Below are 16,173 nucleotides of genomic sequence, written 5' to 3' on the forward strand. Positions count from 1 at the left end.
TAGAAATTCAATGTTAGGCTATATCAAAGAAAATAATTCAATTGCATACATAAATGTTCGGCACAAAATTCAGCACGGCACGCGATTTGGCACCAGAAGCCTTCTGTTCGGCTGCACAGTGCCGAACAGAAGGCTTCTGTTCGGCTGCACAGAGCCGAACAGAAGGCTTCTGTTCGGCTGCTCAGAGCCGGACAGAACCATTCTGTTCGGCACTGTGCAGCCGAACAGAAGGCTTCTGTTCGGCACCGTGCAGCCGAACAGAAGGCTTCTGTTCGGTTGAGTGTTGCCGAACAGAGGGCTTCTGTTCGGCACTGTTCAGCCGAACAGAAGGGTTCTGTTCGGCGATCCAGTGCCGAACGGAGCACTGGAGGCGGGGGGGCGGGGAGCTACCTCGACGTGGTCGTGGAGGCGCCGGCGAGGTGCTCGTTGCTCGGGAGATGGCCGGGGAGGTGGTTCCGGGAGAATGCCGGCGACGAGAGGGAGAAGGGGAGAATGCCGGCGACGAGAGGGAGAAGGGGGAACGGGGGGGTTTTGGGCGAGGGAGAAGGGGGAGACGGAGGGGGTTTGGCCGCCGGCGAGGTGCTTGAGGTGCTTGAGGCGAAGTTTTTTGGGCGGAAGGGAGAAGCCGGCTGGAGTGGAGTTTTGGAGGGGAAGAGCGGGGTTTTGGGGGGGGGGGTTTGGGGGGTGTAGAGAGCAATTTAGGTGAGGGGGTGGGGAGGGTGAAGGGTAATTTAGGATTTTTTAATTTTTTAGGGGTGTCCTTAGCAAATGGGGGGGTGTAGAGAGTATTTAATTTTTTTTTAATTTTTGGGGGGTGTCCTGAGCAATCGGGGGGGTGTATTTAGAACTAGATTGCACACGCACAAAAAAAAGGACTCTTTGGACCGCCAATGGACAACTATACCCTCACATTCATGAGTACTGCTAAGAACGTTTACTGTATGTCTGTATTAATGCTGTATATTCACCGAGAAGAGGCAGCATGACCTTGCAAAGTCCGCCAACCTTTTTATGCACAAACGTTAAAGTTTTTATTTTTTTTTGGTTCACAACACAGTCACGAGTTGGGCCAACAAAGCCATAAAAAAAAAAAAGAAAAAAAAAGCAAACAAACACACACGACTCTTCCAAATGACATATTTCAAGTGCTGAGCAGTAAAAGGGATAATCCAATTAACAACAGCTCTATTCGCCTCTCGGTGCAATGAGCAGCCCAGAAAAAGCTACAATCTCTAGCTCCCTGCATATATCATAAAGTAGCGGCTGTCCATTCCCATTCTGTGTTAGTCTCGAATCCACTCGGTGATCACCGTAGTAGAGTTTCCTTCAAAATATATAATATTTCCATAAATAGTGCCATCTCATGCAACTTTTAGCTTATCCCGATGACAGTCGCATCGAAGGTATGTCGTCCTCAAGTTACAACAAGTTTGAAGTCACGATTTCTGATCACAAAATCTATACTTTTTTATCTTCACCGTCAGATACACTACCGTCGAAGTTCACTTTGAGATAATCAAAAAATGGACACAAACGTAAAGTTATTTTTTCTATAAAATCTCTTTATTTTTTTTTATTCTTAATTGTTATCCAAGTTTATTTGCCGAATTAGTTTTCAAAATTGTTCTCAAGTAATCAAATTTTTATAAATTATTTATATTTTTCCTGAATTGTTTATGAACTACCCATAGCTTGCATATTAAGCTGATGCATTATAATGGTAATAATATTATTTCAATAAATAAATTTAAGGAATATAAGTTGCATAAGAATTTGCTGGCTGAGTTTTTTTTCTTCTCTATAACGGATGATTCACTTTATTATAGTATGAATACATAAAAAAATAATAAATTTTAAAAAAATTTTGACAACTGTTCTTCATCCATCCAAAAAATAATTAAAAAAAAAACACTACCCGAAGAAGCCACATAGTTTACGGCAGCGTTCGTCTTTCTGTGGTTATGCCTCGCCCTAAAGTAGAGTAACCACCGTTGCTTGCATACTAAATTATCCAATCAAACTAATATAGGCATTTCCATGATTAAAGGCTATTAAGATTAAAGAATTAAGAGTGCTCCTTAGGATACCACTTGAGTAATGCAGCACCTGATGTGACATGCTTTCATAATGTTGTCACATCCGTGGGGCTCAAAGAAAATAATATTTTTGAAGAAATGCTCGAGTAACATAGGTTCTCACACAAAAGAATTATATTACTGATGTATAGCTGATGAATAAAAAAGAAATAGTTTCAGCAAAAAAAATAAAAAAGAAATAGTATTCTTTTATATGTGGTGCTATGATTGGAGTGTCACAACCCACCCAAGTATTCTTCTGACAATTTAGAGCCACAGAGCCCTGACTTCTGCCTTGAGGCTCGAGTGAGGTCCAATTTTTTAACAGGTCATGGCCTCGAGGAGACTGAAGTGGGGAACCACTGGGCCATCATGGCATTTAAACACTCACTGTTCAGAGCAGAAGGGGGACAAACTACAATGGTGTGGGTAAAAAAGAGAGACTGCAAAGCCTGGAAGCTTCTCTTTGGCCAGAGTCATCGTTGAATGAATTTTAATATGAAGAGTGGAAAAACTCATTAAAAAGAAAAGAACAATTCTCCTAAAAAGAAAGAAAAATGGCTCAGTAAATGTTATAGTTCTCTCTCACTCACTCTCACCGTGTGTGGAATTCATGACTTAAAAACTCATTCATCGAATTCCCTTTTTCATTCGTATCTCATTCATCACATAGAATTAAGGTCTTGTTCAGCTGACAATGTGTTCTCAAGATCTGATATTTTTGCTCAGGTACTCTAATAATTGGTGTCTTTACTGGACTTCAACAAGTTACACTTGGTATTTACTTTGTCGCTAGCGAGAACATGATGACATGGAGGTGACAAGCTTAAGTGGTCCTGATAACCATAGTAGAGCAGCAAAAAGTAAGGTGCCTGGTGCAAAAGATGGTATCAAACTATCAACACGGGACAAAATTTTGACCATATAAAGTAAAATGACAATCAAATAAGAGCCAAATTCCAAAAGTACAGATGGGATATATCCTGTCCCTAACTCTAATCCTCTGGGCCCTCTGATTCGGGAAAAAAATAAAAAATTCATTTAGTTGCACCCTGGGTCTGAAAAAATGTCATTTACTAAGAAGTTTTATCTTTAATTCAGTCTATTGGAAGGAACGAACTTATTTGCAGCAGATCCTCTACAACACAAGATGATTTTATTGAGCTTAAATAAATGGCTACATGATGTGAGTCCTTCCATATTAACCGGTTGACGTTAAGAACTGAGTGCCGTGCTTGATCTTTAGAATGAACTAACTGCTTGATTGACCTTTAAAGTTGAGGTAGGGGAATGGGCTCTTCTTGGTATCCATCTCTCGCCTTGAAGCAGATGTTGAAAAGTAATCTAGGACATAAAAGGAGTCCATTTTATCCATTGCAATGTTCTAGTAAGGTCATGTTGATGATTATAAACAAATCTTGAGCTTCATAAATCATCGAACGAATTGTTAGAATTTTTAAAATTTACTGCAATTATTTGTAATTTTAGAGATTTCTTTAAGGGGCTCCATGTAATTTTTCATATGGACTCTTTTTAAAATTCCTTTTATTTTGGGCCTAATAGGCGGCTAATCTTTTACATGTGCTCGATGGTCCAAACCTAAACTATGATATGGCTAGGGTTGGCAATTTCCTTTATTTTGGTGAAGGTTGGTTATAATTAGGTGGGGCATAGGCTAAGCTAAAATATTAATATGAATTTGGCCCTCATTACCTGAAAAGAAATCATGAGCTCAATAAACCTATAAAATCCATCCCCCAAACAAAATGCTAAAAAAAAAACAGTAGAAGTACATGTTCAAGATTTCTCATATTTTCTTCTTCACTTTGATTTCTTTATCTACTTTTTTTGGATGCCAACAAAAATTCCCTTAGTTTTCATTATACTTTATTCTTTTTTCATTTTTTCCTGGAAAAAAAAAAAGGGAAAGAGGGGGGGGGGGGAGGAGGGGAGCCCACCCCCGGGCAGCAATTCCCACTGGGCCCCCACTCCGCCAGGAGAATTGTTCGATGCGGGTAGAAATGACCATGTGTTGGACACTCCGGCCGGTTTTACTCATACCCACCCCATCCGTGGGCCCGGCACGGTTACCCCTCTGGGCTCCGGTACAAACCCTCCGTGTGAGTACGTCATATCTAGCACCACCAAGACTACCAGCAGATCAATACGCCCTTCCAGACCCCGTGTCCGAGTAGGAAACATCCGGTCTTCACAATTTAATTGACGCTCACGCGTTTCAAACTCGGAACCTCTTGATTGGAAGTAAGGCCAAAGTACCAATGAGCTACTACCTCAGTGGCATACTTTATTCTTTATTTGCTAAGTCATGTAAATGACAAAAGAAATGCTAATTGGATTAGCGGTTACTATAAATCTTTGTAAAATAAATGTATTAGGTACAGATTTGCTTTTCAACAAATTACAAGCGGGTCGGATATGGGCTAAAAGCTTTCCTGACCCGACCCATCACCACTCCTACCCCCAAGTGATGGCACCTGTTTTGGTCCATTACCCCTAATTGGCCTGCCTTTCTTGTGCCTCACGAGTCTCCAAACCTTGGCAGCCACCTCTACTCCCTGCTTCTTTGAGTAGTCTTTGCTCCTTTGAGTAGTTTTTACTTCTTATTTTCCCACTTGTTTTCTTTGTTTGTTCATTGTGCAGATATGGAAAGTTAAATTCTTCCTTCGCCGTTACCATGCTTAATTGCTTATGGGGGAGTGTGTCAAACATGTGGGACCTCGTTGTACAACTCTGTCCAAGAGACGACAGAGCTCTTAAACCAGCAAGCTATGCCTCTACCCAGGTTAGAGATTATTTTGATTTATTTTACTTGATTTACATAGTCATGATTTACGATATTATTCATAAGTTTTGTAACACCACTCACTCGGCTTTCCTCATATTCAAAGCAACTTTAGTGGCTTATCTGCCCAAATGCCATGAAAAAATAAGCTACCATCAAAATACTTTTTACCTATTACCCAACACAAACTTCTTTCCAGTTATAGTGCAACCTAGTATCTTGAAGAACATCTTGGATCTAAGAACTAAATAGCACACTGTTGAGAGTATATCACTATAAACATTTCTGCTGCACTAAATTTGACATGCGAGAATCACAGTCAATTGATTCGTACAATATATGTATATATATTTTAAATTCAACAGGATCCAGCATTGCACTTATTTACAAAGTTATGGCAAGCGACCAATCATCTTAGGCAGCTAGCTCTATAATCGCACTTTGCAAAGATTGTATAGCTTACCATGTTGAGGTATTAATCCCAATCAGCATCAAAAAAACCAGCATCCTTCATCTCAGAGTAGTACACATTCTCCAAACGCAAATCTTCCTCCTGTAACCAACCAGAACAGAGAAAATAAAGCAAGGACATTGTAGCAGTTATGGTAATTCTTAAATGATCTTAAATATATGAATCTAATAACAAATAAAGGGCATATGGAAGCTGACCTGGAAAAAATCTGCTAGGAATGTTACATACAGAAGTGGAAGGTAAAGAGAGTGGTAGCATATAGTTGCTAGATTGAACAACCTGTAATGTAGAAGAGTATTACATGTTAGCAGAAATTATTTTGAAAATGATACCTTGTCTTTTGAAAAGGCAAATAAAATATACCAAAACCCAAATCCAGCTCCGTTTCCCATAAGCACGCAGGCAAACAGCGATAACAGATTCAATGAGAACATTGCACAGATGTAGTTATAAAATGCCGGTCTTGCTGTAGAGGGTCAAAAGAGACGAAATTATTGGATAGCCCAGCAGAGAGCATGGCTTAGAAAGACAATTGGAGAAGATAAGCTACAGAAGGATACCTGGTAACCTCTCTCTCCACTTTGAATGGTGCATGAACAAAATTATGCCATAAACTGCAGTAAGCAACAGCTTGTGCACAATCCACAGACCCCATTTCACACGATTGGCTGATTCACTATAATCAATGAATAGCGGAACTCCAAAACCAAATGCATAGATAGCCTGAAGAAGAAAGAAAAAAATTCAGAACCATATCAAATACATGCTTGATAGACATAATCAACAGCCATGGGAACAAGTGATCAAGCTTTAGCGGGAAATTTTCGTCTCAGCATTTGCACATATTCAAACTCGTCAATTTGGTTCTGGAAGGCCATAAAGACCAGAATCAGCAGCAGACAAATGCATATGGAAAAAAGATTCTGTCGATCTACTGCAAGTCATGCACCTCGTGCCCAAGCTGATGTAAGCTAATGAATCATATAGTTAGACTGTTCTGTTTTTATACTTCATGTATTTTAAGTTATGAAGTTTTGAAGTCATAGCGGGCGTAGAACTACTCATATTGAGCTCATATATTAAGTTCATCAATTTCTTTTTTCTGAATGGGAACATCAAGTTCTTTGGAGTCAACTCACTTTGATGGAATTGTGTTAATTGGTCATATTTTTGATTGAAAGATGGGCCGTGGAAGTCATGGAGCTAAAGCCATTATGAAGTGTAATTCTTATCAGTGATGATGTCTATATGTAGGGCTTTATGCAGCATGACAATTTGTATTTCAAAAATTTATCCATCCTCCCCAAGGCAACAACAAAAATAGAAATAAAGGGAGTACAGCAGGTCATTCCCCCTCTTCTTCTCAAAACATTCTTTTCCATTCCCTCCTCATCTTAATTCGTCCAAATGGAAACAAATTGTTTTTCCTTCTGAAGGTGGCTTCCTTTTCCCTTTTCCATATGGATTCTTGTTTTAGTCTTTTAGACCAAATTCTTCTGGATTTAAGCACCTGCTTTCTCAGTTTTATGCCATGAATTATCATACCTTCTCTCACTCTTACTAAAAATCTGGTGCATTGCTTATTATCAGTTTATTGACATTACCTGTGCTGCTCCCTGGGAATAGCTAGCGTTACTGCATAAAGAGTTATAGAAAGAAAAGATAAATATTTGTATTTCTCAATTATCATCCTCTTCTGTTAGCAGAATATCCAATTACTTCAATACGTTGAAAGGTATATCAAGAAGTTCCCCTCTGTCTATGAGTTATACAAACTTCTCATCTTTGTAGAAACAGGTAATGACATTTAGGTATGAGACGCATGCAAGTTCTTCCATTCAGCAGTTATGACCCCTACCAAGCAAAGAGATAAAAAAAGTCAAAAAATTCCCTAAGTCACATACTGTGGCAATCTAATCTTTTTATTCCACAGGAATTTGGTTGTGTTAGTTCAACACTCCTACACCCTGCTCATCAAGATCACCTATATCCAAATTTTGATATATTTAAAGGCAAATCAGGATTTCTCAACACTTCAGCATCATTCTTGCTGGTGCTCTATCAGTTATCATCATCATGCATTCATAAAATTGCCAACAGTAGTCAAGAGTAATGAAATCCTAAACTGCTATGCCACAGAAACTGATAGGTATTACATACTGTTGGTGTAAGGATAATTGAATGTCTGCTCATTTATCTCTTCTAATTGTTCAGGTCATAGGTTTCATTAGTAACAGTTGACACATGGCAGCATTGAAATCATTTTCTTTTATATAAGATTAGAAATAAGAATACCTAAAACTGTTCTAGACAAAGCTAACATAAAAGTGCTAGCTGTTGGTGCAGACATAAGTTGATGAAGGATGTCATAAATTTGATACCTAACCTATGAATGAAATCGAAAAAGCACGTTGAAGGACTATATAGAATTTTTAATTAATAACAATCACACAGACTTAATGCAGCAATACTTACCTTGATTAATATATCTGCAGCAACTATGACACCTGAGATAACAAATGTCCGTGCTAAAGCTTCCAGCCCACTTGCATGATTTCCTTGAAGTAAAAAGGCCACCAAACTAACTTCCAAGAACAACATCCCTGATTTTGTAAACAATGACAACATGTTCCATGAGAATTCCTTTTCTGAAGTGCATTGCCATGCCTGTGTTTCCAATGAAATAATGATCATCAGAAAATGAGATAACTAGATAAGTAATATGGAATATAGTTTAAAAGTAGATCCATTATTCAGAAGTCCAATGTGAAAGATAAATCAAATCAGTGATTGGTATCATAATGCTAACAAACTAAGATTAAATCCACACTCGGGTCAAAACAGAAACATGTTTTGTTTGTAAGCAATAGGGTCAACTTGACCTCAACACTTGGCATGGGTGCCAAGTGTCCAAGTGTAACAGAGTGTCCTCGAGTATTGAACACGGCATCCTCCACAAATCTAGGCATGGCGACATGGCATATGTGTGTAGCACGCACGCGCGCACACATATCTTCGAGTATTGCTTTTTAAAGAAAAAAAGAGAAACTTAGTGTTATAGATGCTGCCTGACAAGAAAATTGATGGAATAGCCATAAGACTGCAAGTTGTTTAATTTATTTGTTAGGTTCATCTAAAGTTACTTACAATATGTTGAAATACTTAAATCGATGACTAATCATGATACATTTATGTTTAAGACATCACAATATTCGCTTGAAGTGCTCATATAATACAAAGACACTTTCCTTGAAGTGTCCACAAAACCTCAAGGACACAACTTAAAGTCTAGCACTAAAAACCAAGAGTTCTAGCATGACACTCCAATAAAAATGCTAACTGCCAAGTGTCAGACACTTTTTACTGATATCAAGCAAGTCACTTCAAATTGGAGTGGCCAACCATGTCTTGTTGTTTCGTGCCCTGTCCAAGTGTCCAAAAGTGTCAACAAAGATTATTTTCAAAATAGAGTATGAAACTGACTTGCATATATAGTTAACAAAATATTTTTCTCTGCAATGATGTAAAGTAACAAAGTTCATAACAAAGCAGCAATGAAAGTTTAACCAAGAAAACTTGGAATGAGATTGCTTCAATTTTCTTCTAAAAATTAATTCTTGTTGCTTCAAAAAATGTCCTCCTATAAAACCCTAATACCTTGGCAGACTTTTCCATGTCAAGCTAATGTACTCGCATATTATTGGAGCTAATGCTGAACAGAAACATAAATAGAGTGATTCTCTATTACTAGGTATGGTAATCACCATATCCATGAAAGTCCTAACCAAGGTCCGCCGTACCGGTACCGGTCGGCGTACCGGTGGCCGGCCGGACCGGTACGGTACCGGTCCGGTCCGGTACGTACCGGCTGGTACCGGTCCCGTACCGGCCGGTACGCGGTGGTTTCAAAAACCACAGCGCGCGGCGCTGTGGTTCTAAAAAAAAAAAAAAAATCGCACCGGTACGAGGTGCGAACCGGCCGGTACGGGCCCCGAACCGGCCGGTACGGGCCCGAACCGGCCGGTACGCACCCGTACCGGCCGGTTCGGATAAAAAACCGGAAATACCGGTTTTTAATCCGTTCCGGTACCGGTCCACGGCCGGACCGGTACGGCATTCCATGGTCCTAACCATGGTCTGCCGTATCGATCGGTACGGGTCGGTACGGGCCGGTACGTACCGGTACCGGACGGAACCGGTACGGTACAGCTATATTTTTCGGTTCCGACATTCGCAACTGGTACCGGCCCCGTACTCTGTACCAACCTGCCCGCACCGATCTCAAATTTTTTTTGGCTTTTGGCTCGAACCAGCCGAACTGGTACAGTACCGGTTCGGTTCGGTATGGTACCGGTACCGTACCGGTACCGGTGCCCACCAGTACGTCGGTACGGTCGGTACAACAAATCTTGGTCCTAACTAAATTCATAGATTTAATTCACAAGACGACAAAAACAACATATTGAATCTTAATTTGTGAAGGCAACTCACAACCAAGGTAAATCTTAATTTGAGCAGGCAACTCATAAGCAAGGACTTAAGTCCTAAAGAGGTACTGAGACACCCCACTGTCTCGAGTGTTGATATAGGGCATCATCTTGAGTGTCGGGATGAGACATCACTAACCCCATCGTCAAGATTCGGTATGTCCCATTCCATGGAATAACCGGGAGGGCCTCATCCCATAGGATTTGCATCCTTGTTAACTGTTATACTTTTTTTCCTTAAAATTCGAATTTTCAAGTTAGATAGTATTCTACATGACAGAGCCCAAATACAAAGATGATTCCAAATAATCAGCACATAGTTAGCAATCTTGATCTATGAATAGCAAATGATCTTCTTTCATGCTTGTATGCATGTGAGGATTTTCATATTTATGAGAGTCCCTCTCTAGAGGCTGTTCTCCATTAACATACATGCTATGGAAAAAGGTGACAATGACCAGCAGAAGTTAAAACAAACCATGAGGTAACCCTTCTGCTGATAGTACAAAAGCAGTTATCATGCTCCCTAGTAATCCCTTTTGAATACATTCCATGGACATCGTAAAGGAGATATGTTTGAAATTAGGATAACCATTAGGGGGTTGTGGCAGGTAATCATACAAAGCTGCAAGCGCTTTTCACAGATAATAAACTGAAAAGAGACCTCTTCCTGACAAAAATAAGTATAAAAAAATATGTTCAAGTTTGTGATTGTAGTTTGTCTATATTGAGGACTAGCTACAAAGAATATCTCTTTTCAATGATTAGACTGAGTGTGCAGAAAAAATTGTCATTGACTTTAAAAATTGTCAAACCAAAGTAGTATATTATAGCATGTTATAGTATAAACTTCGATATATTTTTTTTTGAAATCATAGGCTTCCAAATTTTTCCTTCCGATGGATGCCCAGTAGTAGCACAGTATGACACTGGCTACATGCTGGCATAGGCAAAATATATGACACAAAATTTTTAATCTGAAAACAATATCCATTATAAGGTGATAAGTTGCATGAATGACAGGGTATAGCTTGAATTGCATCATATGGTTTGTGTGCTCAATTATGGTTACGATTCCAGTCTAAACAAATAAAGCCACTACTTCTCTCGTTAGATAGATTTAAAATACCTCCTTCAATCCTAAATAGCACAACAGTTGGATCACTTTAATCAATTCCTTTGAAAGAAACCATGACATTAGTTTGATTCAGGTTAAAAAAATTATCTTGCAAATATTTACTCCAATTATCATGCTTTTAAATCACATGATGCATCATAAGGCAAAGAAAAAAAAAATCAACATCCACAAAGTTTAGAGAGAATTTTTCAATTGTGCTCAGTTCACCTCTTAAAAACTATCACGAGAACTTAACCAAAGAGAAAAAAGAACACCCAAAAGTAACCCTGGCATCTTTAGCTAGTCGGGAAAAGATTGGTGTACCTGGAGAGCGCACCACAAGAGATTGAGAATGCTAATGAGCCAGAGTAGGGCGTAGTACGCGATCATGATGTAAGACCGGCCATAGGTGAGCTTCGCGACGTTCTTCCGCGCCTGGGAAGCCAAGTACACGACGAAGAGGGCCGACGGAACGATTACGGCGAGGTTGTACCAGATTCCGTGACATTCCGAGACCGACGACGAAAACACCGGCCCGTTCGCCCCTCCTTCCGCCGGAGGCGGCCCGTCCGGTGAGACCGCAAGGGGGATCCCCGAGATTTGCTCCAGTCCTCTCATCTTCGCGGCTCTTCGTGGAAGCGCATCACGAGAAACCTTCGCCTCCAAGGTCCGAGTATAGAAATCGGAGAAGGCCGGAAGTCAAAACTCTTGGTGGAGATCAGGAAGCGAGGTTCTCAGAAACCCTAGTTCTTGGTGTTCGCGGGTTCCGTAGTCGCGATGAGAACGAGGACCTACGGGTCGGATATAAACCGACCGAATTCGTATCCGCATCCGATTCGGACCGGATTCGGATATAAATTTTCTGAGTCCGACTAGATCCAAATACGAATCCGGATACTTTCCCGGATCCGGATTCGGATACCGTAAATATAAATATATAGCCAAATAGCCAGGAGGTCCCGGATCCAGGTTAACCCGATCCGCGTTCCGCTGTTCCCTTCCCAATTCCCTTCGATCCCACTTCGACTCCGCTTTGAAGTCCGGCAAGGGTGCGATCCCACTTCGACTCCGCTTTGAAGTCCGGCAAGGGTGCGTTCCCACTTCCCCACCCCTTCCCTCCTCCGGAGCGAAGACAGGTAATCGTCTGCGAGAACCCTTCCTAACCGGCGAGACGAGCATCTCGAGCGAGACGACCATCCCAGTGCAGTGCCAGGTAGTGGAATTTGAATCTTGAGCCTTGTTTGGAAGAATTTTTGGAGAGCCAAAAAGCATTTTCTGGCACTTTTAGATAAAAAATGGTGTTTGGTAAAATTTTTGGAAAGCTGTTTCAGCTTTTGCGGGAAGCTGAAAACAGCTTTTGGGAAGAAGCTCCAATTTGGAGCTTTCCGAAAATGCTATTTTCATCCTTGTCGGAAAGCTGTTTTTTGGACCAAAATACCCCCATTTAAATCTCACTTTTTTTCCCAAAACCCTCATCCCACATCTTTCTCTCTCACCCATCCTCTTCCTCTCCCTCTCTATCTTCTTCTTCCTCTCAACGTCGCCGCCTCTGTTCCTTCTTCCTCTTCTTTTTTTTCTTTTTTTTTATTTTGGGAGCTCGTGGCTGCCCACGGTGGCAGCCATTCATTGCCAGCGACCCCTCTATATTTCAATGAAATAAAATAATAAATAAATAAATAAATAAAATAAATAAAAAGAAAAATAATGAGTGAGTGGCAAATAATCTGATCTAAATAAATAAATAAATAAAAATATTAGTAATTATTTAACCAATTTTACCACCTAGCTAGAAAATTTGTTAGAAAGATAAATGGTCATTAGAAGATGAAAAATTAATTTACACTAATAATTATAATATTTTATATATTTATTATTATATTATACTATAAATATAATATTATATTACATTATATCATAATACATTGATATGTTATGTTAAATAATTTAATATTATATTAAATTATTGTTCTATAATACAAATGTTATAGTACTATATTATAATAATATTATATTACATTACATTAATATTATATTATATCATATATTTATGTATTAATATATATTATATTTTATTATGCTCTGTTGTATAATACTGGTCATGTCATTTATGGTCATTTTGTCACACAAAAGTAATTTCTCAATTTGTTTACCAAACACATGTTAAAGTGCCACAGCACTTTAGAAATGTAGTTACCAAACAACAAACAGCTTTTTATAAACGCTCTGCTTCAGACAGCTCTACTTCCAACAGCTTTACTACTAACAACACCTCTAAACAGGGCCTTGGTTTCCTTTTTATTTGCATGTCGGTTTTCATGATTTATGGGTCCGGAGTTGGACGGTTGTGGGGTTTTAACCCGCGAGGTAGCGTGGATTTACTGGTTTGTTGGGTTTTGACGCTTCTTTTAGTGGGGGAAGTGTGGAAAGATTAAATCTTTTGGAGGTTTTTTAGCGGGGGTTTCTGGGTTCTTGGGACACGGCGATAGAGGGAGGTCTCGGATTTTGGAGTAAGGTGGGATTTCTCTGGGTGCTTAGTTACAGGATTGTGCGCCATCTGCAGTTGGTTGTGTATACTCAGTTGCAGATTCTTCTTGCACCATATGTCTACGATCAGTTTATTTTTGTTCTATCTAAGGCTGCAAATGGGTCGGGTTTCGGGTCGGGTCGACCCGAGACCCGACCCGGCTTGACCCGCGTAGATCCGATCCGATTCGAATTTTAGGATCCGCAGGTCCGAGTCGGGTCCTAAAATTGGATCCGAATCATTTTCTGGGTCAGATCTGAGTTTACCGAACGGATCCGATCCGACTCGAATGGACCCGACGAGAGAAAGAGAAAGGGAGAAAAAGCAAAAGAGAGTTTTTTTTTTTTTTTATGCGGGTTGTGGCACTATTGGCCCGTTCGGATCCTCTCTCGATCTATTACACTGTTGATACCTCTGGTGTCTCGATAGCTGGCTTTTTTTTTTTTTCCTTTCTGTTTTTTTGTTTTTTTTTTTTTTACTTTTGCAGGGAGGAAGTGAGGGAACACTGAACTGATTATGGGTCATGTGCCAATTTTCTGCAATGGAATTGGATTTTGGAAGAAGGTCTGGGATTTTTTTTATCCTCGTGAGAGGGGAGCTAGGAGACACCAAGTTCCGTCTGTTACGGGGGAACTAAGCCGCCATGCTCCACGTGACCGGCACGCGCGCCCATGAAGACTACGGCTGTCCTTTGATCCAGCAATCCGACCCCGAGTCGGACATCTTCGGCTCCACAGCCCGACCTCGAGTCGGCTGCCCTTTGATCCAGCAATCCGACCCCGAGTCGGACATCTTCGGCTCCACAGCCCGACCTCGAGTCGGCTGCCCTTCGATCCAGCAGTCCGGCCCCGAGTCGGACATCTTCGGCTTCGCAGCCCGACCCCGAGTCGGCTGCCCCTTAATCTAGCAATCCGACCCCAAGTCGGATGTCCTCAGCAACGCAGCCCGACCCCGAGTCGGCTGCCCCCTGATCCAGCACTCCGACCCCGAGTCGGAGATCTTTTGATAACGACAGGCTGCTTCCCAGAGGCACGCCGAGGCCTTCTGCTCCACTACTCCCTGCAACGGCTGTATCCGATGCTGTTCCACGATCTCCTGTATCAACCGTACAAAGCGGAACTCCACTACGCCCTGTCATGGCCGTACCCAGCGCTGCTCCACGACGCCCTGTAACGGCCATGTCAGTGGCCACTCCATCGCGCCCACGATGACAAACCCCCCTCAGAGACCCCCCAGCCAGGTATATATGCGGCTGGGGGGAGAAGGGGGGGGTAAGCGATATCTTCCAGAGCACTCTCTTGCTTGCGATTATTATCTCTCCTTCTCCTCCAATCTCCTCGGACTTGATCGTCGGAGGGCCCCCACTACCCCAGTGGTGGTGCGAGGCTTGCTCGCAGGTTTCCCGGTGGAAGGTGGAGCGTAACCAACACCAACTAAGACAACTCAGACGGAACCCCGTTCACACCGCTGTGTCAATCGTTCTCGGTTTGGACCACCAGCAACAGTTGGCGCTAGAAGGAGGGCCTGATCTCAGAGCGATCGTAATGGCACGGCGAGGTGGTCGTGGAGCTTCCAATGCCTCCGGTCGCGGGGCCTCTCGCGCCTCCGGCCGGGAGGCCGCTGCGTCTCCAACACATTCTCAGCAACACTCCACCGTTCCACCCCCGATTCAAATGGTCGAAGCCGCTCAGTTCGACCAGTTAGCCCAGCAGGTCCGCACCCTCGCGGAGGCGGTGCAGAACCTGCAGGGTGTGATGTCTCGGGCGCCGCAGCGGGCCCAGGAGCCGCTGCTCCCTGAGCGCTCACCTGTCCTCCTTAACCCGCGCTCCTTCCTCTCCCATGGGGAGGAGCGCCGGCGCGAGGGAGATTCTCGAGCACGGTCCATTCTGCCGGGACCGTCCCATCGAAGCTGCGCGGGGTACAAGAGGCGGGCCCGGGCGCGTTCCCAGACCCCCCAGTCCTCAAGAAACCCGCGCTCCAGTCGGTCCCCCTCTCGGTGCTCCTTGTCCCCCACCCATCGGTCGCGCTCCCTGGACCGGCGGGTGGACGATCTCCACCGACAACTCCAGGTCCTGAAGGGCCACTCTAAAGATCCCTTCGCCGACTTGGAGATCTCCTCCCAACCGGCGCTTGCCTCGAGGATCCTGCGGACCCCAAATCCGCCGGGATTCAAAATGCCGGCGATCGAGCCCTATGACGGGGCGGCGGACCCGCGGGATCACGTGGAGAGTTTCAGGACTCTTATGCTCCTCCATGGAGCATCAGATCCTCTCCTCTGCAAGGCCTTCCCGGCGACCCTCCGTGGCCCAGCCAGGGCGTGGTTCGCCGGCCTGGAGGCTGACTCTATCCAGTCCTTTGACCAGTTCACTCGCCTCTTCATCAGCCATTTCGCCGTCAGTAGCCGGCGGCGATTGGTTTCCGACTCCCTCTTTGATGTCCGGCAAAACGAGGGAGAAAGCCTGCGGGATTACCTTACCCGCTTCAACATGGCTACATTGGAGGTCCGGAACCTGAGCCAGGAGGTGGCTCTCTCAGCCCTGAAGCGTGGCTTCCGGAAGGGCAGACTCACCTTCTCCCTGGACAAACGCCTGTCGCGGAGCTTCCCGGAGCTGTTGTCTCGGGCGAACCAGTATGCAGACGCCGAGGAGGCAGCCGCCCACCGGAACAAGGAGGCCGCCGAGGCCCCTCTAAAGCT

At 42.9% G+C, this 16,173-nt stretch overlaps 1 protein-coding gene across 1 annotated transcript; it reads right to left on the minus strand.

The window, feature by feature from the left end:
• Nucleotides 1-5,137: 5,137 nt before the first annotated feature.
• LOC103714538 (protein CANDIDATE G-PROTEIN COUPLED RECEPTOR 2-like) lies at nt 5,138-11,783 on the minus strand. Its single transcript, XM_008801820.3, has 6 exons — nt 11,279-11,783; nt 7,826-8,017; nt 5,911-6,073; nt 5,714-5,816; nt 5,548-5,629; nt 5,138-5,431 (listed from the first exon to the last, which is right to left on the minus strand). Exons 1-6 carry the CDS (start codon nt 11,570-11,572, stop codon nt 5,354-5,356), a joined length of 912 nt encoding a protein of 303 aa, XP_008800042.1. The 5' UTR covers nt 11,573-11,783; the 3' UTR covers nt 5,138-5,353.
• Between the last annotated feature and the right edge of the window lie 4,390 nt (nt 11,784-16,173).

This window comes from Phoenix dactylifera, chromosome 4 (assembly GCF_009389715.1).
Source record: "Phoenix dactylifera cultivar Barhee BC4 chromosome 4, palm_55x_up_171113_PBpolish2nd_filt_p, whole genome shotgun sequence".
NCBI lineage: Eukaryota > Viridiplantae > Streptophyta > Magnoliopsida > Arecales > Arecaceae > Phoenix > Phoenix dactylifera.